Here is a 20,389-nt window from a genome sequence, read left to right on the forward strand (position 1 = left end):
TTCACATAGTGATCCAACAAAACAACCAAGAAGACCAAGGTGCTTTCGAAACAAGTCAGGGATAAAGTGGTAGAGAGGCACAGAGCAGGAGAAGGGTACAAGAAAATTTCAAAGGCACTGATTATCCCTCTCAGCACAGTGAAGTCCATCATTAAGAAGTGGAAGATGCATCATACCACCCAGACACTACCCAGATCAGGTCGCCCTCCCAAACTGAGCAGCCGGGCAAGCAGGAAACTAGTTTGGGATGTCACTCTGAAGCCAACAATGACCTTGAGAGATCTGCAAATAATCAACAATAAACCGGTCCCTACACAAAGTTGGCTTGTATGGATGTGTGGCAAGAAAGAAGCCATTACTCAAAAAGCCTCATCTTAAAGCACTATGGAGTTTGCGAAAAAGCATGTAGATGATACAGCAGCAGTGTGGATTAGTGGTTAGGGCTCTGGACTCTTGACCGGAGGGTCGTAGGTTCAATCCCCAGTGGGGGACACTGCTGTTGTACCCTTGAGCAAGGTACTTTACCTAGATTGCTCTAGTAAAAACCCAACTGTATAAATGGGTAATTGTATGTAAAAATAATGTGATATCTGTGTAATGTAAAATAATGTATAATGTGATACCTTGTAACAATTGGATAAGGGCGTCTGCTAAGAAATAAATAATAATAATAATAATGTGGAAAAAGGTTTTGTGGTCAGATGAGACAAAATTTGAACTTTTCGGTCTAAATTCCAAGCGTTACATCTGGTGCAAGCCCAACACTGCACACCCCCCAGTCAACACCATCCCAACTGTCAAGCATGGTGGTGGCAGCATCGTTTTTATGGGGATGCTTCTCTTCAGCAGGGACTGGGCATCTTGTTAAAATTGAAGGAAGAATGGATGGAGCAAAATACAGGGAAATACTGCAAGAGAACCTGCTTCAGTCCGCTAAAATACTGAAGCTTGGGAGGAAATTCACCTTTCAGCAGGACAATGATCCCAAGCACAATGCTAAAGCAGCATTGGAGCGGCTCAAGAACAAAAAGGTGAATGTCCTACAGTGGCCCAGTCAAAGTCCTGATCTCAATCCCATTGAGAATCTGTGGCACTATTTGAAAATTGCGGTCCACAAGCGTCGTCCAACCAACCTGAACAACCTGGAGCAAATCTGCCAAGAAGAATGGGCCAAAATCACTCCGACACTGTGTGCAAAGCTGGTACATACTTACCCCAAAAGACTTGAATATAAGAAAGTTGAATACTTATGCAAGCAAGATATTTCAGTTTTTTATTTTTCTTAAAAATATTTCCCAACATAAAACCAATGTCACCTTACAATAATTGATTTTGAGTTTCAGTGTTTTAAAATAAAATATCAAACAGAACGAAATTTCAATGTACCATTTGTAATTCATTAATATGAGAGAATTGGTCAGGGGACTGAATACTTTTGCAAGGCACTGTACATATATATATATATATATATATATATATATATATATATATATATATATATATATATATATATTTGACAGTGTATGCCATTTGAACAACATTTAGAAGTTTTTGTTTGACTTTAAATGTACATTTTATAACAATTATAACTAGCTCTTGAAAACATTAAACAATCCTTCCTAAAGGTGCTTTATAACATGTTTTTAATATTTTAGATTGGCTGAAAAATGAAGTTCTTGTACAGAGTCTGTGGTCTGTATTAAAAATAGAAACAGAGGTAGCTCTTAAAACTGTGGTGTCTCACAATATTGTTCAATTGAATATGATTCCTGGGTGAATGTTTTCTATATTCTTCCATAATTTAGCCTTCTGTGCTCTCTGCTTCACTAGAAACCATGTGCTGTTGGCTTACTAGTTTGTTTAGCTAAGGTAGTTTTCTCTGCAGACTCACATGCTTTCTGACCATCCCTCCTTCAGCAGCAGGTACATCATCTATGCTGGAGTACTTAGTAATATGAATGCCAAATGTAAGATCTCTTTCGCCCTTTTCCCTTTTGCATAAACTACCTCTGGGAAATATAAACAAATTGCATTGTCAATAACGTAATTTCTGATGTTAGAGAGTGAAGCAGTTATTCCAGTCCAGACCTGAAACATGCACCATACAATAATAATAATAATACAGCATCTGCTTAATCAGTATATGGCGCCATCTGCTGGATAGAAAAGAAAGGTGTTTTCTTTAATAAGAGGTATTTTAGTCAGTTATTACCAGTGATGGCTAGAATGATAGGCACATTCTAGATCACCTGTAATGATAGGAAGCATTTTTTTACTTGTACATTAAAAACACATAATGACATATGCATTCTAAGGTTGCAGTATTCCACTATCAGACTATATTCTTACATGGATTTGCCTTTAGTGCACACTTGACAGTCTAGTTGGTTTACTTTACCAAATGTAGTTTGTACTTTAAATGCAGGAATAAGAGGCAAAACCCTCGTCGGTTATTAGTTCTTGCAGTTACAGGAAATGATATAAGCAACATGTTCAAGCTTTGTTGTAACTCATTAGAACAAAACAGAAATATTAAGGAAACACCATTTTGTGTTTGTGTAATGACATTTAACAGGGAAGACCAACTGGGCGGATGGATAACGCAACAACCCTTTTAAATAGGCAGAAACGTCTATTACGAGTTGCGTACGCAGCACTACTCTATGTGCGCCTCCTTTCCGCAGCAATACCCCTCTCAAACAGGCGGATGTGGCTGTGCACTGCATCACAAAACCTGGCTGCAAAGCAGCTTGAATTGTCCAGCAGCACCGAGTATGAAAAACAACAGGGCGTGGAACTGTGGAGTAGTGTCGATTGTATTTGTAGAGCGATATTTGTATTAGGCAAGGTAATCCCTGTGATTTAGCGGTATATTATTTCGCCCTGTTCCACTTTAAAAAGCACATCTCTGACAAATCACAAAATCAAACTAAAACGAGACCAGCACATGTTTCTGTGCTGCTCTTCAATCTACCACCTCCCCTCCCTGATTCCTTTGGAGTGACAGCAGCAATCGCCCAATCAGCTGGTGAACAGCTGGCCCACGACTGCTCGCAGCTCCAATGAGTGAGGAGCTTCGCGGTTTCGAGCCGGGTTTGTGCAGTCAGCAGGTTAGGATGAGCTGCTGGCTTGGATGACAGTGTTTTGCTGGAGCAAGAAAATCGACATCTGGTATACTTTTTAAATACAAGGCTTTTGGCGATAGAGAGGAATTAATTTCAATTATTGTTAAACCGCTGGGCAAGAAATAATTTATTTTAACCACGTTAACGTTAGTTATCACAGGTTCATGGGCCCTACCGAGAGAGGGTTAGTGCTGATATCTTTACCGGTGGCCTGTGTTCGGGATGCTAGTATTAAATAGTGTTTCTACAAAATAATACATAGCTGCGCTGCTGTTTAATTGAAGTATATGTTTATGCACGTATACGCTTTTTTTGGTTTGTGTGTTTTAAAAAGTTGTTAATAAAGTTTAGAATTAACGCTGTATGCAAACTTTAAGGAAAATTATCTTGAGATAATATATATTTTTTTCAACCGTATTGCCTCAGTGTGGGCAAATTTTAAAACAGTGCACCATCTCAGACTAAACACGTTTTGAGCTATACTATAGAGCCAGACTTGTTCAACCTGCTTTTAAAGGTAAACTCATCACGTTTCATTGGTGATTTGCCCCTTAGTTTCACAAGTGAAGCTCTGTGCTAGTTGCACATTCAGTACTTCCTACTAGTTAAATTATCATAGATTGCAAAACAATTACCACTTAAACGTCATCATACAAGTTAGCACGTCACAAACTAGTTAGGGTTTGCGTTAAGCAGCTTGCTCTCCCGCCTGGTTTAATCCCCATCCCGGCTCGGGTTCGACCCAGCAGCATGCCGGTGACCAACAAATACATGGGCGCCTGCGCTGAGGCCGCGCAGCCATCACAACCAGAGCCCAATGAAGATCCAGTGCAGCCCCTGGCTGAAGCGAGAGACGAAGGGGCGTCTGGGGATAGAGGTGTCGGCGAAAGCCCTGGGGACTCTGAGATTGTCAAATCGCCAAGTGATCCCAAACATTACAGGTAATAATCCAACAATCTTCATAAAGATGTGCCGACATGTGGTTAAATTTTGTTGAAAATGTCCTTTTGTGCCTCCGGTATGCAAAGGTTAAATTGCCATGTTAAGACGTTAATTATTGACAGACCTCAATAATTCATTTCGGTGGTCCAGCTAATAACTGTCATAATTACATTAATTGAGAGCTGGGATAGCGTCTGCGATGTATATGTTGTTGTTTGTCTGATCATTTACTTGTGATGTTCTGAAAGAATTTTATAATTTAATATACGGTTATTGCTTCTTTTTTCTTTCATAGATGTAGTTATCCTGAAAGGTTCCATTGAAATATTTATAGAAAATATACCACATCCCCACTGCTGAATTAAGTACAAGAGTAACTTGGAGTCAGAATTTATGATAGCAAGAGGTTCAAGTTACGTTTGTGTAATTTTAGCTCCTTGAAGTGAAGTTGGCATAAAAAAAGCTTTATACATCTGACAGTAACACCATATATATATATATAGCAGTTACTCTTACATTACAGGTGCTCTTGTCAATTTAAACAAACAAACTCACTTTCTATACACATGGCTTATGAAGCCAAATGGATGTAAGTAGATGGGTTATGTATGGTGTATGCAAATGGTCTTTTAATTCCACATTTCCATTTGACAGGCAGGCTAAAACAACCACTTCAGTGGACAGGACAGTTCAGTTCATCGCTATTAGCAGCTCTCTAGACAAATGAAAACATGTAAACAGTCTGACCTCCAGATTTTGGTAATCAGTAATTTTAGCTAAAGAATGTCCTTTCGTCACAATTTGACAAGCAATTTTCTTCATGTATGTTAAAATGTGTGACACACAGAAACAGTTGCCTGGCAGACAAACAGCCTCCATGTAATATAGATTATAATATGTTATGTCACTTGTGCCAAAGAATCTGGTTGTGGATTTAATCAGATTCAAGTGCAGAATGTTCCGAAGCTTTTCTTCCTCAGAACCCAATTTGAGTTTGCTGCACATTTTGTTTTTGGATTCAAAAGAATCCATTACAAAAGGATAGATTCCTTGTGGATGTAAACCTAGTTCATGTACACTACAAACGTGAAAGACCACTTTTTGTACATTACATTTCCAGAATGTTCTGTTTTATCTGCACTGGAAAGCACTGCAGATGTATTTATTTATCTCTATTTTAAACACATTGGTCTGGCTTAAAAACAGAAAGGAAGTTGTCCCTGAGGGTTGGAGTTGAGGAATCACTGTTCTGTGTGTGATCCAGGTATATTAAATTGGACAACGGCCTGCAAGCTCTCCTGATCTCAGACTTGAGAGGCACAGACGGGAAGCCGTCGGACTCTGAGGAGGAAGAGGGCGACTCGGAGGAAGACAGCAGCGGGGAGGAGGAAGTGGCGGAAGAGGACGGTGACTCTGGGGAGGGAACTGAAGAAGAATCAGAGCACGAAGAGGATGAGCAGGACAGTGACTTTGAAGAGCTGGAAGATGAGAGTGATGTGAAGAAGAAAAAGAGCTGTTCTGAAAAACAGGTGAAAATAACCCAGACCCAGTTGTTAAAACAAATGGTCATTTATCTGTTTGAGAGACCGAAAGGCTAATGTACAGACACAATCTTTTAATATCCTTTTAAAGGCACCAAGTATAAAATAGTGTCAGTACGTGGAGTTGACTTTCTCAGGAGTTCACCAATAACCTGGCAAAAGAAGCATTAAAAACACACAACTATTGAGACAACAAATATGCCGTTTTGCTGTAGCAGGTAGTACTTGATATTACATTGAATACAATCATGTTTAATACTATTTCTTTTCATTACAATCTACTATACCATACATGTACACAGCATGATTAAATAAGTAAAAACATTGGAACGCTTTAAACATACTCATTTCAATGTTCTTTATGCTATATTTCACTAGCATACTTGATAGAAGAACATTTTGTTTTTCTTGTCCAGAATACAAAGACCCCTATATGTATTCAAGTGAAGCAGATAACATCTAGGGACTATAATTTGTGTTCATGAACAATGATCACCACCCACAGTCAAATCAACAGCACCAGACCCTCCACATAAATACAAAATTCAATGCATTCCATTAACTCTTTTGGTATGTACACTTTCTGTTTATGATACAGGCCTGGCTCTTCTGCTGTCTGTCCATGCCTATTTGTGGGCAACAGCAAAATCAAGATTTAGAAGGTTCATACAATGAAATGTTTAGTGATGTACTGAAAAATTAGTTCTTGCAGATGGTACATGTTCTAGAATTCTCGACTTGTGTAGGGCATGTGGCATCTCTAATGCTGTTATGTTAATTCAGTCCGCAGCTGCCCTCTGTGTTGGAATCGGAGGTTTCAGTGACCCAGATGACCTGCCGGGGCTGGCACATTTTCTTGAACACAGTAAGTTATTTTATTTTATTTATTTATTTATTTATTTATTTATTTATTTATTTATTATAATCACTGCTTCATTTAAAAATTGGACCTCCCATCTGCTCTGTGCAAGTTTTAAGATCTTGCATCAAAAATCTTTTCTTCTTTGTTAGTATATTTTTATATATGGTAATATGCTTAGTGGTTATAAATCTGTCAGATGAAGCTGCAGGAGACAGATTCAGGAATGGCATCGAGCAGGGCTTATTACTATTTTTATTATTATTAATAGTTGTTATTATTTTATGATAACATGTCTTTACAGACAAGTAAGAAAATCTGACTGCAGCATACGTTGTAAAATTAGTGTTTGGTAATGGAGGAAAATCGTGAATCTTCGGCTCAGGGGTGATAAAAGAGAAGCCTTGTTTTGAAGCCATTGTAAAGGGGTCCGGTGTGCTTGTCTTGCAGTGGTGTTCATGGGCAGTGAGAAGTACCCGGCTGAGAACGGTTTTGACGCTTTCCTGAAGAAGCACGGCGGCAGCGACAACGCCTCCACAGACTGCGAGAGAACTGTGTTCCAGTTTGACGTGCAGAGGAAATACTTCAGGGAGGCACTGGACAGGTGTGTGTGTGTGTGTGTGTGTAGGGGCTTTGAATCAGCGCACACTGTATCTGACAATACAAAGACGTACGCTCCACTGTTATTATATTCAGCACCCACAGTGGCTCCGATCTCTTAAACCAGCCCTTCATATTGAAGAGTGTGATCGCACCCTGAAAAATGTGCCCCTTTTCAAGACATTTACAAATTTGCTACTTATAGTTTGCAATATAGAGCAATTTGTTTTTAAAGTTCATTAAAAATACAGAAACTGTGATTGTTTTGTTTTTTTTCCAGCAAAAAGCTGAAAACACAAGAACCGCCGCGGTTATACTCATACCTAAAACTTCTGCCGGCAGTCATTATGATGGTTACATTTTAAACGGCATCAATATTAAAATGAAAGATAAACTATTGGATACAACTCAAAAGTTTTATTCAAACACGTCATGTCAAACATCTGCACAGACGAAAAGCCGTATTTAAGTGAACAATTAAACATAAAAGGGTTTATTTTCTAACTTGCCACATATAAAGCACTACTTCAGAAAATGAAAAACTGTAATAAAATAAACATTTCAAATGAAACTAGTGTGTAAACAGGTATATGTACATACAAAACTGTAAAAACGAATTAATTTTTTAAATTTAAAACGAAAGAAACAGAATCCAGGCTGAGCTGCAGCAGCCTGCTGATTTGCAGTTTTCTCATAAAAATGTTTCTGCCGAAGTGCTTTGGCTAGCTTCAAGATGAAATCTCTCCTACTGATATTTTCCCCGGTGCATTCCTTGTACAAAATGAAAGAACTGATGGCTGCCAGGTCCAGTAGAGATAACAGGATTGTGTGTGTGTGTGTATATATATATATATATATATATATATATATATATACACACACACACACATAGAATATTTGTAGGTTATATTCAAAATAAAAACATGTATTGTAAAAGGCAGTCAAAATTACTGCTTTGGCGGTTCTAGGTGGGCGGGATTATAACTTCCTTATTTTCATGATCCTGCCTTTCAAACGCCGTCAGGGTATTTAATACATGTATTTAGGAAAAGTCATAAACGGACAGCTGCATAACTTTGACACGCAGAGTAATTTCAATTTGAAAACCTCAAACCATCAAAATGACTGCCGTGGCGGTTCTAGTGTTAAAGCAGTTCATATTTGTGCATAATTGAAAAACTTATTCACTGTTACAAGGTACCGTAAAAAAGAAAAAACATGTTATTCTGGACCATGACTCTAACCTTAATGATTGCAAATTTAACTCCCTAGCAACCGTAGTGCTTTTGCTTATATATACACACGTGTACTGTGTTCTCTCCCTAAGCAAAATAATACTACTTAATTCAGTTTTCTTTTGACGGTCTATTTTCAAATATTTTATTAACACTCACGTTAAGGTGACAAGTTTGGTCATAAGAATGTTGTTAAAAAAATAAAAACAAATGAATGCAACTTTATGGGGGTCTTTCTTTGTGTTTGCAGGTGGGCTCAGTTTTTCATCTCTCCGCTGATGATCAAGGATGCCATCGGCAGGGAGGTGGAGGCTGTGGACAGCGGTGAGAGCCTTAACCCTTTGCGGTCCATTTATTAATCGCGCGTCAGGCACGCCAGGTCTAATTAATTTTCACACGCGCAGTTAATTTTATACGCGCTGTTTAAAAGTATTTTTTTTCACAGTCAAACGGGTTTAAATGGCCCTGCATATCAACAAAGCACACACTAGGCATCTCCAGCCCCTCCCCAGCCTTTTGTTTGCTATAGCGTTCAGCTGTGTAAGAAATAAATAATAATAATAATAATAGTCGTACATACCGATCGATCATCTCCAGATCACTCGTTTTATCACCAAACTCCTCAATAATGCGATCCAAGTCATTATTTTATTACTATAACATCTGAAAAAAGCTCTGCAAATGTCCATGATAGTCTCAGTGCGCTGACGCACTTAGCCAGCTTGTTTATTATGGACGCCCATTATCTGATACCTGATACCATGTATGACTATTCATGAAATACGCCTTTTTTTTTTTTTTTTTTTTTTTTTCCCCCGACTTGTCTCGGCTCCTGTCGCTACCACTCGGCAATTGAATGGTTTTCTCGGCTTTTTCCGGAGAAAAAACGACTAAACACCCGTTTATTGCGTTGCTATAATGATGTCGGACCCAGTCCGACAAAGGACCTGTGAGGAATAATTGCAATGTCGGACCCAGTCCGACAATGGACCGCAAAGGGTTAATACAGCAAGGACTAAAGGCTAAGATAATGTTCTTGCAAATCTAACCATTCTGATAGGGCATTTAATAAAAAACTTCTACATTTTTAGTTTGCCAAACAGTAATTCCAGACCAAATCAATCCACAGGACATTTTAACTGTTGCCTCTGGAAGACTGTATTGTCTGCTTGCTGGGTCTGGCTCCCTGTGCACCCTCACATGTGGTTCAAGCTATGTTGAACAGTATATAGTTATCTACAGAGCAGGTGGACCAGCAGTTTTGAAAGGTCACAGTATTGCATGACTTTCTGGAATGAGAAAATCAAAGACAATGCCTGCGCAGATTGCTCTCTAATATAGTAATTTAGTATATACAGACAGTAGTTACAACTACGGAGGCAATTTTTAATAACTAAACAGAGAACAAATATTATAAAAAGGTTAAAAAAGAAAAAGGCAGCAACCTTTCAAATGCACTTATCCAGTTGACCCCAGGCAGGATTTAAACCTTCCTGGCAAGCCACCAACCCTCCCAACTTCAATGCAGTGTAAAGTATTAATAAATATGAGATTCTTGAATAATGAATCAAATAAACTATTGTAAATGTATATTGAACAGTTGTATAATAAACAGTGTTGATTCTTCTGCTTTCTGCAGAGTACCAACTTGCCAGACCATCTGATAGCCATAGGAAAGAGATGCTCTTTGGAAGTCTAGCCAAGCCTGGGCACCCTATGGGCAAGTTTTGCTGGGGTAAGAATACCATTTATAAATGCTTTATTATTGTTTAATTGAAACATTTTAACTTTCCCTCGCTTGCCTATATTGGTCACAAAAATTATGCATTTGTTTTATTTTATTTATGGCAGCACAAATACCCTTTCAAACAAGCAGTTGCTTCACTGTGACTAAACAGTCAGACCAACTTTCCCTTTTGGTGCTGTTTCCAGGATAAGATTTTAATTTATAGATGAAATGACGGCAACTTTTTTGTTTGATTTGATTTTTTGGAATGTTAGCAGATCATGTTTACCAGTCTTGCATTTGGAATATTAGGGGTGGGTGGGTGTGTGTGTGTGTGTGTGTATATGAGGAACTTTTTGGGAATTTCAGTCCTGGATTTGTCAATTTCAGATGATCTTTCTCTGTACTTGTTGATTATGCTTCAGATACCACACCTTAAAAATCGAGTGATGCGAGCGATTACACCTAATGTTTTTTCCTTCTTTATGCAAGTTAAGGTTGTTATAATAGTAGAAAACACTAGTGGAGGCTTTGAGTAAATTGTTGATGCTCATAATGCATCAAGAGTAGAAAAATGCAAATGTCTAAGACTTGCACAGTAGTGTGTGTGTGTGTGTATATATATATATATATATATATATATATATATATATATATATAATGGGACCTGTGTGATGAAGGGCATTGTAAGTGAGCAGGATAGTTTTGAAAATAATCCTGAACTTTACAGGTAGCCAGTGCAGCTGGGCAAAACAGGGGGTGATGTGTTCACGCTTTTTACATCTGGTAAGGATCCTGGCAGCAAAATTCGGAACTAGCCACAGTCGGTTTATGGCGCGTACCGGGAGACCACCATAGAGAGTGTTGCAGTAGTCAAGTCGAGAAGAGACACATTATTTCAGCAATTTCTTTGCAAAACTACAAAAATGCTAATTCAAAACTATTCAAATTAAATTTAATAGCTAGTTGAGGAACCTTTAGCAATAATAACCTCTTTTAAATGATTAGAATATTTGTCAATGAGCTTTTTGTATGATTCTTTAGTGATTTTTTGACCATTCTTCAACGCAAAGTTGTTCCAGTTCATTCAGATTCCAAGGACTTCTCGTGTGCACAGATTTCTTCAACTCATACCAAAGATTGTCAATTGGATTTAGATCTGGACTTTGACTAGTCCATTCCAGAACCTTGATTTTATTCTTCTTTAACCATTCTGAAGTAGATTTTGATGTGTTGTTGTGTTGGAACGGCCAGTTGCACTTTTAAACCAAGTTTTGTAGCAGAGGGTTTGATGATTGGCCAATATCTTTTGGTATGCTATGGAATCCATTTTACCATGTAAAATTTCCAGTGCCATTAGAGGAAAGACAGCCCATAGAAGGATATTACCACCTCCATGCTTGACAGTAGATATGGTGTTCTTTTCTTTGTACACCTCACCAGACTTGATTTGTGTTTCATCACGCCACAAAACCTTTGACCAGAACTCATATCCATCATTCAAATGCCATTTTGCAAATGTTAAGCGATAGTCCTTATGATGTTTTCCTAAGAGTGGCTTTTTCCTTGGCCTGCGACTATTGAGACCTTCTCCATGCAATACTCGACCTATGGTTGAAATGGAAACCCCAGTCCCACTTGCAGCCAATTCACTTTCAATGTCTTTGGCACTCAGTCTCGGATTATTAACCTTCCTCACAATTCTTCTACTTGGTTTTGGTGAAAGAACCTTCTTTCTTCCAGACAGAGGGAGCGTTGTGACAGTACCATGAGTCTTGTACTTCTTGATAATAGAAACAATAGTTGAAATTGGGATATTCATATGCTTGGAAATCTTCTTGTATCTGTCTCCAGCTTTATGACAATAAATAAGGTCTTCAGATAGCTCTTTACTGTTTACTTTTAAATTAGCATTTTTGCAAAAACAATTGCTGAAATAAATAATTGCAGGTATCTATTTCAGCCCTTTGCAGCCAGGCTAAAGGAGAAACAGCCAGAAGAGGTACTGTGTGTATGAGAAAGTGTTTTGAACATGTAAGCAGCGGCTTAGCTGTCCGGATTTATGGTTTAGAGACAAGAATTGGAGTTAGGTTTTTGTTTTCTTTGTTTTGATTGTAAATAATAAAAGTGCACGAAAGTGTTGAACTGCCAGTAGGCTACGTTTACAATATAAGTATGTACGTATATATAATATATATTGTAACACGTAGCCTACCAGCTGAGGCTCACTTTACACCCTTAAGCAAAAGTTTTGCATCACCTAGTTGAATATTATGATACGGACATAATTTAAAAAAAAAAAAAAAAAAAGGTATCTCAAAAGTCTACAATAGTAGTACAGTATTTCATGTTAGATTTCAAAATGTCATATTTTTCAATTTTTGGAAAACTACAAAGCGATATGTAATTTCAAAATGTCAACGTAACATTACAAAGTGTAACAATTTATTTATTTATTTTTTGGTTCCTGGGTAGTAAGTGTTATTTCCTAATTGCTTATCCCTCAAAAGTATAGAAAATGGCTATTATTCCCCACAAACTTTGCTTTTGTGACCAGGACAGTGATATTTAGAAATTTACCTATTTTCCAGAACATTCCAGATTCAGTGCTGAGTAAACTTGGAGTAACTTCTAGAACTTTCTAGAACTTTCCAGTAATATAAATAGTAGTATAAATACAGGGGCCTTAAGCCCACCAGTTCAGTTTAGTTCCAGCTGCCTAAGTGGATACATATCTGTATTTTTCTGAGATGGCATCAAGGTCATAGGAGACTTCAAAATGGTGGCATTCCTGATGGGTCTCCAAGGCGGTTTTACCAAGTTTCCCTGCTATCTTTGCCTTTGGGACAGCAGGGACACCAAGGCGTACTACCACAGGCGGGACTGGCCACAGCGGACCGAGTTCTCTGTGGGGAGGAACAACGTCAAGTGGGAGCCACTGGTGGACCCCCGGAAGGTGCTGATGCCACCACTGCACATCAAATTGGGCCTTATGAAACAATTTGTCAGAGCTCTAGATAAGGAGTCGGCAGCCTTCAAGTACCTTCAAGACTTCTTCCCTAAGCTGTCTGAGGCAAAGGTCAAAGCCGGTGTCTTCGTCGGACCACAGATAAAGAAGATCCTGGAGTGCAATGAATTCCCCAAGAAGCTCACTAGTAAGGAGAAAGCGGCTTGGAACAGCTTTGTCGCAGTGGTTCGGGGCTTCCTGGGCAGTCACAAGGCCGAAAACTATGTGGAGCTGGTTGAGACTCTGGTGAAGAACTACGGCACAATGGGCTGTAGGATGTCCCTCAAAGTCCATATCCTTGATGCTCATCTTGATAAATTCAAGGAGAACATGGGAGCGTACTCGGAGGAGCAAGGCGAGCGCTTCCACCAGGATATACTGGACTTTGAACGCCGCTACCAAGGACAGTATAACGAGAACATGATGGAAGACTACATTTGGGGGCTAATTCGTGAAGGTGATTTACAGTATAATCGTAAATCTCGAAAAACTACTCACTTCTAAATCTTTTGTAGTCATTTTTGTATTACTTTAGTATAAATACATGTTAATTTGGATTCATATGTTGTTTTTTTCTGACTTTATGTGAACGAAAAGACAAATTCGCCCGTTTTCTCATTGGAAATAGGTAAATTTCAAAATGTCACTGTCCTGGTCACAAAAGCAAAGTTTGTGGGGAATAATAGCCATTTTCTATACTTTTGAGGCATAAGCAATTAGGAAATAACACTTACTACCCAGGAACAAAAATTGTGTTACATAGTGTATTAATTCTATAGGGCATGATTTAGCCATAGCTGTAATGCCCCCATATAATCTACTAAATAAAAACACTGGTGTGTTTTTCAGAGTTGTTTTTCTATCATCTATATGCAGGTGTACGAAATGAGCCATCAGCTTAGCAAAGAAGCATACAATATGTTGCTTCTAGCAAGTAGCCTACTACTGTTAGAAAATATATCCTTTTCCAGTTGTTTAGTAAAAATAGTAGTAAACTACAGAAATAAAAAAGGCAAAACGTGATAACAATATCAAATTGGCTACAAGAAGGATGCTTATCAGGGGCGATGTATAAAATACTGATTTGTCTGTCCTTGTGTGAAATATGGGAATGATCAAACACTTCAGGGTGCTTGGACACCTCCATAGACAAGTTTGCAGCGGCACTGCGGGACTAGCGATATCGACCCGTGCTGATGTGTCCAACACTATATGAAAGCAATGCCAGCCATACAGACAGCAAAATGCCTCGCGTGCCGTGCCTGTCTGTCCAGGGCTTTACACACAGACTCAGACACAGAATGGTACTTTTGCACTTTTTCACACAACACAGGTTTACACAATACCTTTACTCACCACACAGGCCTCTTCAGTACCTGGCCTGGCTTATATACATACAGACGTGCTCAAATATGTTGGTACCCCTCCACAAAAAACGAAGAGTGCACAATTTTCTCTGAAATAACTTGAAACTGACAAAAGTAATTGGCATCCACCATTGTTTATTCCATATTTAATAGAAATCAGACTTTGCTTTTGATTTTTTATTCAACATAGTATTGTAAATAATAAAACAGATGAAAATGGCACGGACAAAAATGATGGGACCGCTAACCTAATATTTTGTTGCACAACCTTTAGAGGCAATCACTGCAATCAAACGTTTTCTGTAGCTCTCAATGAGACTTCTGCACCTGTTAACAGGTAGTTTGGCCCACTCTTCCTGAGCAAACTGCTCCAGCTGTCTCAGGTTTGATGGGTGCCTTCTCCAGACTGCAAGTTTCAGCTCTTTCCATAGATGTTCGATAGGATTCAGATCAGGACTCATAGAAGGCCACTTCAGAATAGTCCAATGTTTTGTTCTTATCCATTCTTGGGTACTTTTAGCTGTGTGTTTTGGGTCATTATCCTGTTGGAGGACCCGTGACCTGCGACTGAGACAGAGCTTTCTGACACTGGGCAGTACGTTTCGCTCCAGAATGCCTTGATAGTCTTGAGATTTCATTGTGCCCTGCACAGATTCAAGGCACCCTGTGCCAGGCGCAGCAAAGCAGCCCCAAAACATAACCAAGCCTCCTCCATGTTTCACTGTAGGTATGGTGTTCTTTTCTTTGAAAGCTTCATTTTTTCGTCTGTTAACATAGAGCTGATGTGACTTGCCAAAAAGCTCCAGTTTTGACTCATCTGTCCAAAGGACATTCTCCCAGAAGGATTGTGGCTTGTCAATATGTATTTTAGCAAATTCCAGTCTGGCTTTTTTATGTTTTTCTTTCAAAAGTGGAGTCCTCCTGGGTCTTCTTCCATGGAGCACACTTTCGCTCAAAAAGCGACGGATGGTGCGATCAGAAACTGACGTACCTTCACCTTGGAGTTCAGCTTGTATCTCTTTGGCAGTTATCCTTGGTTCTTTTTCTACCATTCGCACTATCCTTCTGTTTAATCTGGGGTCGATTTTCCTCTTGCGGCCGCGCCCAGGGAGGTTGGCTACAGTTCCATGGACCTTAAACTTCTTAATAATATTTGCAACTGTTGTCACAGGAACATCAAGCTGCTTGGAGATGGTCTTGTAGCCTTTACCATGCTTGTCTATTATTTTCTTTCTGCTCTCCTCAGACAACTCTCTCCTTTGCTTTCTCTGGTCCATGTTCAGTGTGGTGCACACAATGATACCAAACAGCACAGTGACTACTTTTCTCCATTTAAATAGGCTGAATGACTTAAAGACTTTATGAATTAAAGAAACTAATTAGTTTGAAATATCACTATAATCCAATTATTTATTACCTTTTCTAAGAGGTACCAACAAATGTGTCCAGGCCATTTTAGAATATCTTTGTAGAATAAACAATAATTCATCTCTTTTCACAGCTTCTTTGCTTTATTCTATGACATACCAAAGGCATGCAAGTATACATGATAAAATAGCTTTTAATTTCATCACTTTTCAGGAGGAATGAAGCATTATTTCAATGAGCTGTAAGGGTACCAACAAATTTGAGCACGTCTGTATATATATATATATATATATATATATATATATATATATATATTTATTAACACAGAGCTCTTTTTCATTGGCCACTTTTTTAAAACTGTCGCACAACTTTTGGTGAGTGCAACGTATTTTTGTTATTTCTAGGAAATACAACATCTGATTTTTTTATCCGAATACATGTCAAAAAATATTTGTTTGAATATGCGGATATTTGTACCAGCACTATTACAAAGCCATGTTTAGTGTGTTGATCTCTTGGTTCTCGCAGGGAACGCACAGACTCTGAAACACGAGCCAAAGGAGAAGAACATTGACATCTACGCTCGGCTTAGAGAGTTCTGGGAGCAGCACTACTCTGCCCACTACATGACCCTGGCTGTGCAGTCTAAAGGTAAAGCTCCCTCCCTTCCTACAGTGTCAACCAGACTGCTCTGGAGAGACCACCCTCTTTGGGGTAGACGGCAAAGGAGCTGTTTAGTTTCCACACCCATCCAATCCAATCATTGACCTTTTGGATAAAAAATACTGAATTTGCTGGCAGATCGTGAATAAATCCATAATAGTATAATTTTTTTTTTATTTTTTTTTTATTTTTATTTTTTTATAAATTTAGTCGTCGCCAATTATTTTTACCCCGGTTTTCACCCCAATTTAGCATGCCCAATTATTATCTGTATCCCCGGCTCACCGCTCGCAACCCCCCCGCCGACTCAGGAAACGGAGGCTGAAACACGCGTCCTCCGAAACGTGCTCCTTCCAAGCCGTCATTTTTCGCACTGCAGATCCACAGCAATGCTACCAGACCTATAGTGCCGGAGGACAACACAGATCGGGCGGCTCCACTGCAGAGCCACAGGCGCCCTATCGGCCACAGGGGTCGCTGATGCGCGGTGAGCCGTGGATTCCCCTGCCGACCTAAGCCCTCCCTACCCGGGCAGCGCTCAGCCAATTGTGCGCCGCCCCCTAGGAACTCTCGGTCACGGTCAGCTGTGACATAGCCTGGATTCGAACCAGCGATCTCCAGCCTATAGGGCACATCCTGCGAGGAGCGCCTTTACTGGATGTGCCACTCGGGAGCCCCCCATAATAGTATAATTATATTGATGAAGGCACTAGTCCTAAAAAGGTTGTCCAGATCTGTCAGTTATTCACACATGTAAATTGTTTTTCACAGTAAAGAAAATGGTTTAGTAATTGTATATATACATTTTGGAGTGTAGTTTTTAGGGACTTGTCTTGTGTTGAGACGATACAAAACGCACTTCATTTTCCATGGGGGAAATTCTTTCCAAAAACACTAGGTTCTTCCTGAAGGGGTTAAGATGTTGAGAAACATTAGCTGGGTTTCAAAGTTGCTTTGGTATTGATGGCTGTTCTCTTTTCTGGGTTGTAGAGACTCTGGATACACTGGAAGAGTGGGTGAGAGAGATCTTCAGCAAGATTCCAAATAAGTGAGTCTGACCCCCATTAAAACATTGTTTGTAATATCAATAATCAGGAAATGTCTTTTGTATATAGGTGGGTACACTGGACTGGTGGTAAATGTGGTAGCTTTTTTCGAGATGAGCTTAGTACCTCTGTTGTGTACATTGTGGAAGCATTTCTATTTTCTACTCTCAATTACAGCAGGACCTCGGATGAAAAATACTGCTCCTCTGGGACTCTCGGATCAGAGACGGGGGCTCATTTAGTTCTTCACTGTAGTAGTTATAGAGAGCTTTTTTATTTTATTTTTTTCATCCTGCTCCCAGCAGATTCTACTTTTATTTTATTTTTTTTCATAAACAAGAATAATGTATTGTATTTTTGTATAAATGTTTCAATCCTTCCAATATCTCTCCCTTTTTCAGTTCTTTGCCCAAGCCAGACTTTTCTCATCTAGTTGACCCATTTGATACGCCAGCCTTTAACAAACTGTACAGAGGTAGGTACTGACACAGCAAGGATAGTTGTTTCATAGCACATCTTTTTATTGTGGACAGCAGACTTTTATTTCACTCTGTAGGACATGGACTAGCCTTGACCTTTTCCCTGCATTTGTCTTCCAGTTGTACCTGTCCGGAAGATTCATGCCCTCACTATCACCTGGGCACTCCTTCCCCAGGAACAGCATTACAGGTGGGTACAGTCAAGCTGCTTCTGTGGAATTCTTTGTGGAAGTTGAAGACATTCAGGCATCTGTAAAGTCTGTCTTTAGATGGATTTATTAATCATATACAGTGTGTGTATATATATATATATATATATATATATATATATATATATATTATATAATCATGTTATGGGGATGCACACACACACACACACAGTGGTTTGCATAAGTATTCACCCCCTACCAATAATGTCACATTTTGTTGAATTACAAATAATTAATATACAGTTTTTCAAACAAACTTTTTTAATTCAAAGCTGTAGTGGTTAAGCTGAACACTTATATGAGGAGGAGGAGGTTAAATGTCAGCAAAACTTGCAAAGAAAATGTACAAAATGAAATTTACTGGTCAGTGAAAGTCTTTATATACCTGAGGGAAATTATCTACAAGTTAAACTACTTTGAGTACACATAGGCTGAAACCATTGCACTAATGTTGTGACCTTTCAAACAAATAATTTGCACTTGAGCTGATTTAGAGCTGCAGTAGCAAAGGGGTTGAATACTTATGCAACTGAGATCAATCCTGTTTTTCTCTGTAAATCTTACTTATTTAGATTCAATATGCATTTTTTAACTATCAATGTGGATTAGTTTGTGTAGCTTCTACATGTAAAGTCTTTCATAATTCACCATGTGTCAGACTGCTGGCTAGAAAGCTGTCTTTTTTTTTTTTTTTTTTAAAACCTGTTTTGCAAAAAGATATTTAAAGAGAGATCGGAGTAGTTTTGCAGAAATCAGCTCAGTCTAAATGATTAAAATATGTGTTTTATTTATTTATTTGAACAACTCTATAAAATATATACAAGATTCAAACCCACAGTTTAAGACTGCAAGTCAGTATTGGCTGTGCAAGGCCGTTATATCGTTCTCATGGTATTTTGAAAATTGGTTCCAACATTTACAGGCTAGAAAGAAAGTAGTGTTATCTCTTGGTTCTGATTCTGCTTTCTCCCTGTGGGCATCGTATCCAGCTTCCTTCAATCACAGTTGGAGTTTCATAACAGATCAAGACATTGAATCATGCCATCATTGCATCAAGAAGTGAAATCCTTTACTTGAACTTGGTGCCAGAATAAATGTGGACAGCATGCTGAGCTGCTCAACTGCATTGACTGCTAACCTTGTAGCTTCTCCCCTTCCCAGCAGGGGTTCTGTATGCTAAGTGCAGATGAGCTTGAGTCCTTGTGAATACTAAGTGTCTCTGTTTCATTTCTAGGGTGAAGCCGCTGCACTTCATCTCCTGGCTGATTGGTCACGAGGGTACAGGTAGCATTCTGTCCTTGCTCAGGAAAAAGTGAGTGATGCCAGTGAGCATAAGCTATGTTAATACAATAAGGACAAGACAAATAATGTGGACGGTATAAACTATTTATCTAAACTGAGAGACACATCTCTGCTTTTTACTACTAACCACACTTAATCTGTAAAATATAAAACTGAGGAGTAACAGCTTGCTGTAGTTGGTTTATTTTGTTAGATTTCTTTTAGAAAAGTTACAGCAATGTCATTTCTATGTAAACTTCCCTTTTTTTAGCGAACACCAGTAAGTCTACTTCTACTACCCATTCCCCAATTCAGATAGAAAGTGTGTAGTGAGGTCTGTGCGGATATGTACATCAGGTTGACTGGAGCCCCTTTATACTCTCTCAGGTGCTGGGCTCTTGCTTTGTACGGAGGGAACAGTGAGACTGGTTTTGATCAGAACTCCACCTATTCTATCTTCAGCATCTCCATCACTCTGACTGATGAAGGTTACCAGAATTACTACCAGGTATAACTCGCTATCTGCCGTCCTGCTGTCTGTGCTGTCCCAATGCAAAGCTAATGGTCTTGCATTATAATTTACATTAGTGGTGGAATGAGTTACCGTATAGGCTGCAGTGGTAACTACAAAACAAATTGCTTACCTTTGCTGCCTCTAGGGTACATTTTCAGTATTCCTGCAATATCTTTTTCAGCATAACTTGTGATTTGTTTCTATTCATCTTGGATGATCAATCATCTGCGGAATATACATTGGCTTCTAGTGTCAAGCACTATAAGACTATATACGTTTTTTCTTTTTATATAATATATATATATATTTTTTTTAGGTTGCTCACTTAGTGTTCCAGTATCTGAAAATGCTTCAGAAGAGTGGCCCCCAGCAGAGGTAAGATTCATTCTGTTATTGGGTAGAATTTGAGATATTACCATCTCTGGAA

At 38.9% G+C, this 20,389-nt stretch overlaps 1 protein-coding gene across 1 annotated transcript in view; it reads left to right on the top strand.

The window, feature by feature from the left end:
- Window positions 1-2,771: 2,771 nt before the first annotated feature.
- The window catches only part of LOC117417124 (nardilysin-like), a 42,472-nt gene continuing 24,854 nt past the window's right edge, over window positions 2,772-20,389 (top strand). The window contains exons 1-13 of the mRNA XM_034028956.3: window positions 2,772-4,066; window positions 5,332-5,596; window positions 6,392-6,473; window positions 6,918-7,071; window positions 8,553-8,626; window positions 9,942-10,037; window positions 16,299-16,421; window positions 17,424-17,481; window positions 17,881-17,954; window positions 18,079-18,148; window positions 19,402-19,479; window positions 19,836-19,956; window positions 20,279-20,337. Coding sequence (XP_033884847.3) covers window positions 3,876-4,066; window positions 5,332-5,596; window positions 6,392-6,473; window positions 6,918-7,071; window positions 8,553-8,626; window positions 9,942-10,037; window positions 16,299-16,421; window positions 17,424-17,481; window positions 17,881-17,954; window positions 18,079-18,148; window positions 19,402-19,479; window positions 19,836-19,956; window positions 20,279-20,337 — 1,445 coding nt within the window. The 5' untranslated portion in view covers window positions 2,772-3,875. The remainder of the gene's footprint in view (window positions 4,067-5,331; window positions 5,597-6,391; window positions 6,474-6,917; window positions 7,072-8,552; window positions 8,627-9,941; window positions 10,038-16,298; window positions 16,422-17,423; window positions 17,482-17,880; window positions 17,955-18,078; window positions 18,149-19,401; window positions 19,480-19,835; window positions 19,957-20,278; window positions 20,338-20,389) is intronic.

Source organism: Acipenser ruthenus, chromosome 12, assembly GCF_902713425.1.
Source record: "Acipenser ruthenus chromosome 12, fAciRut3.2 maternal haplotype, whole genome shotgun sequence".
In the NCBI taxonomy this organism is placed as follows: Eukaryota; Metazoa; Chordata; class Actinopteri; order Acipenseriformes; family Acipenseridae; genus Acipenser; species Acipenser ruthenus.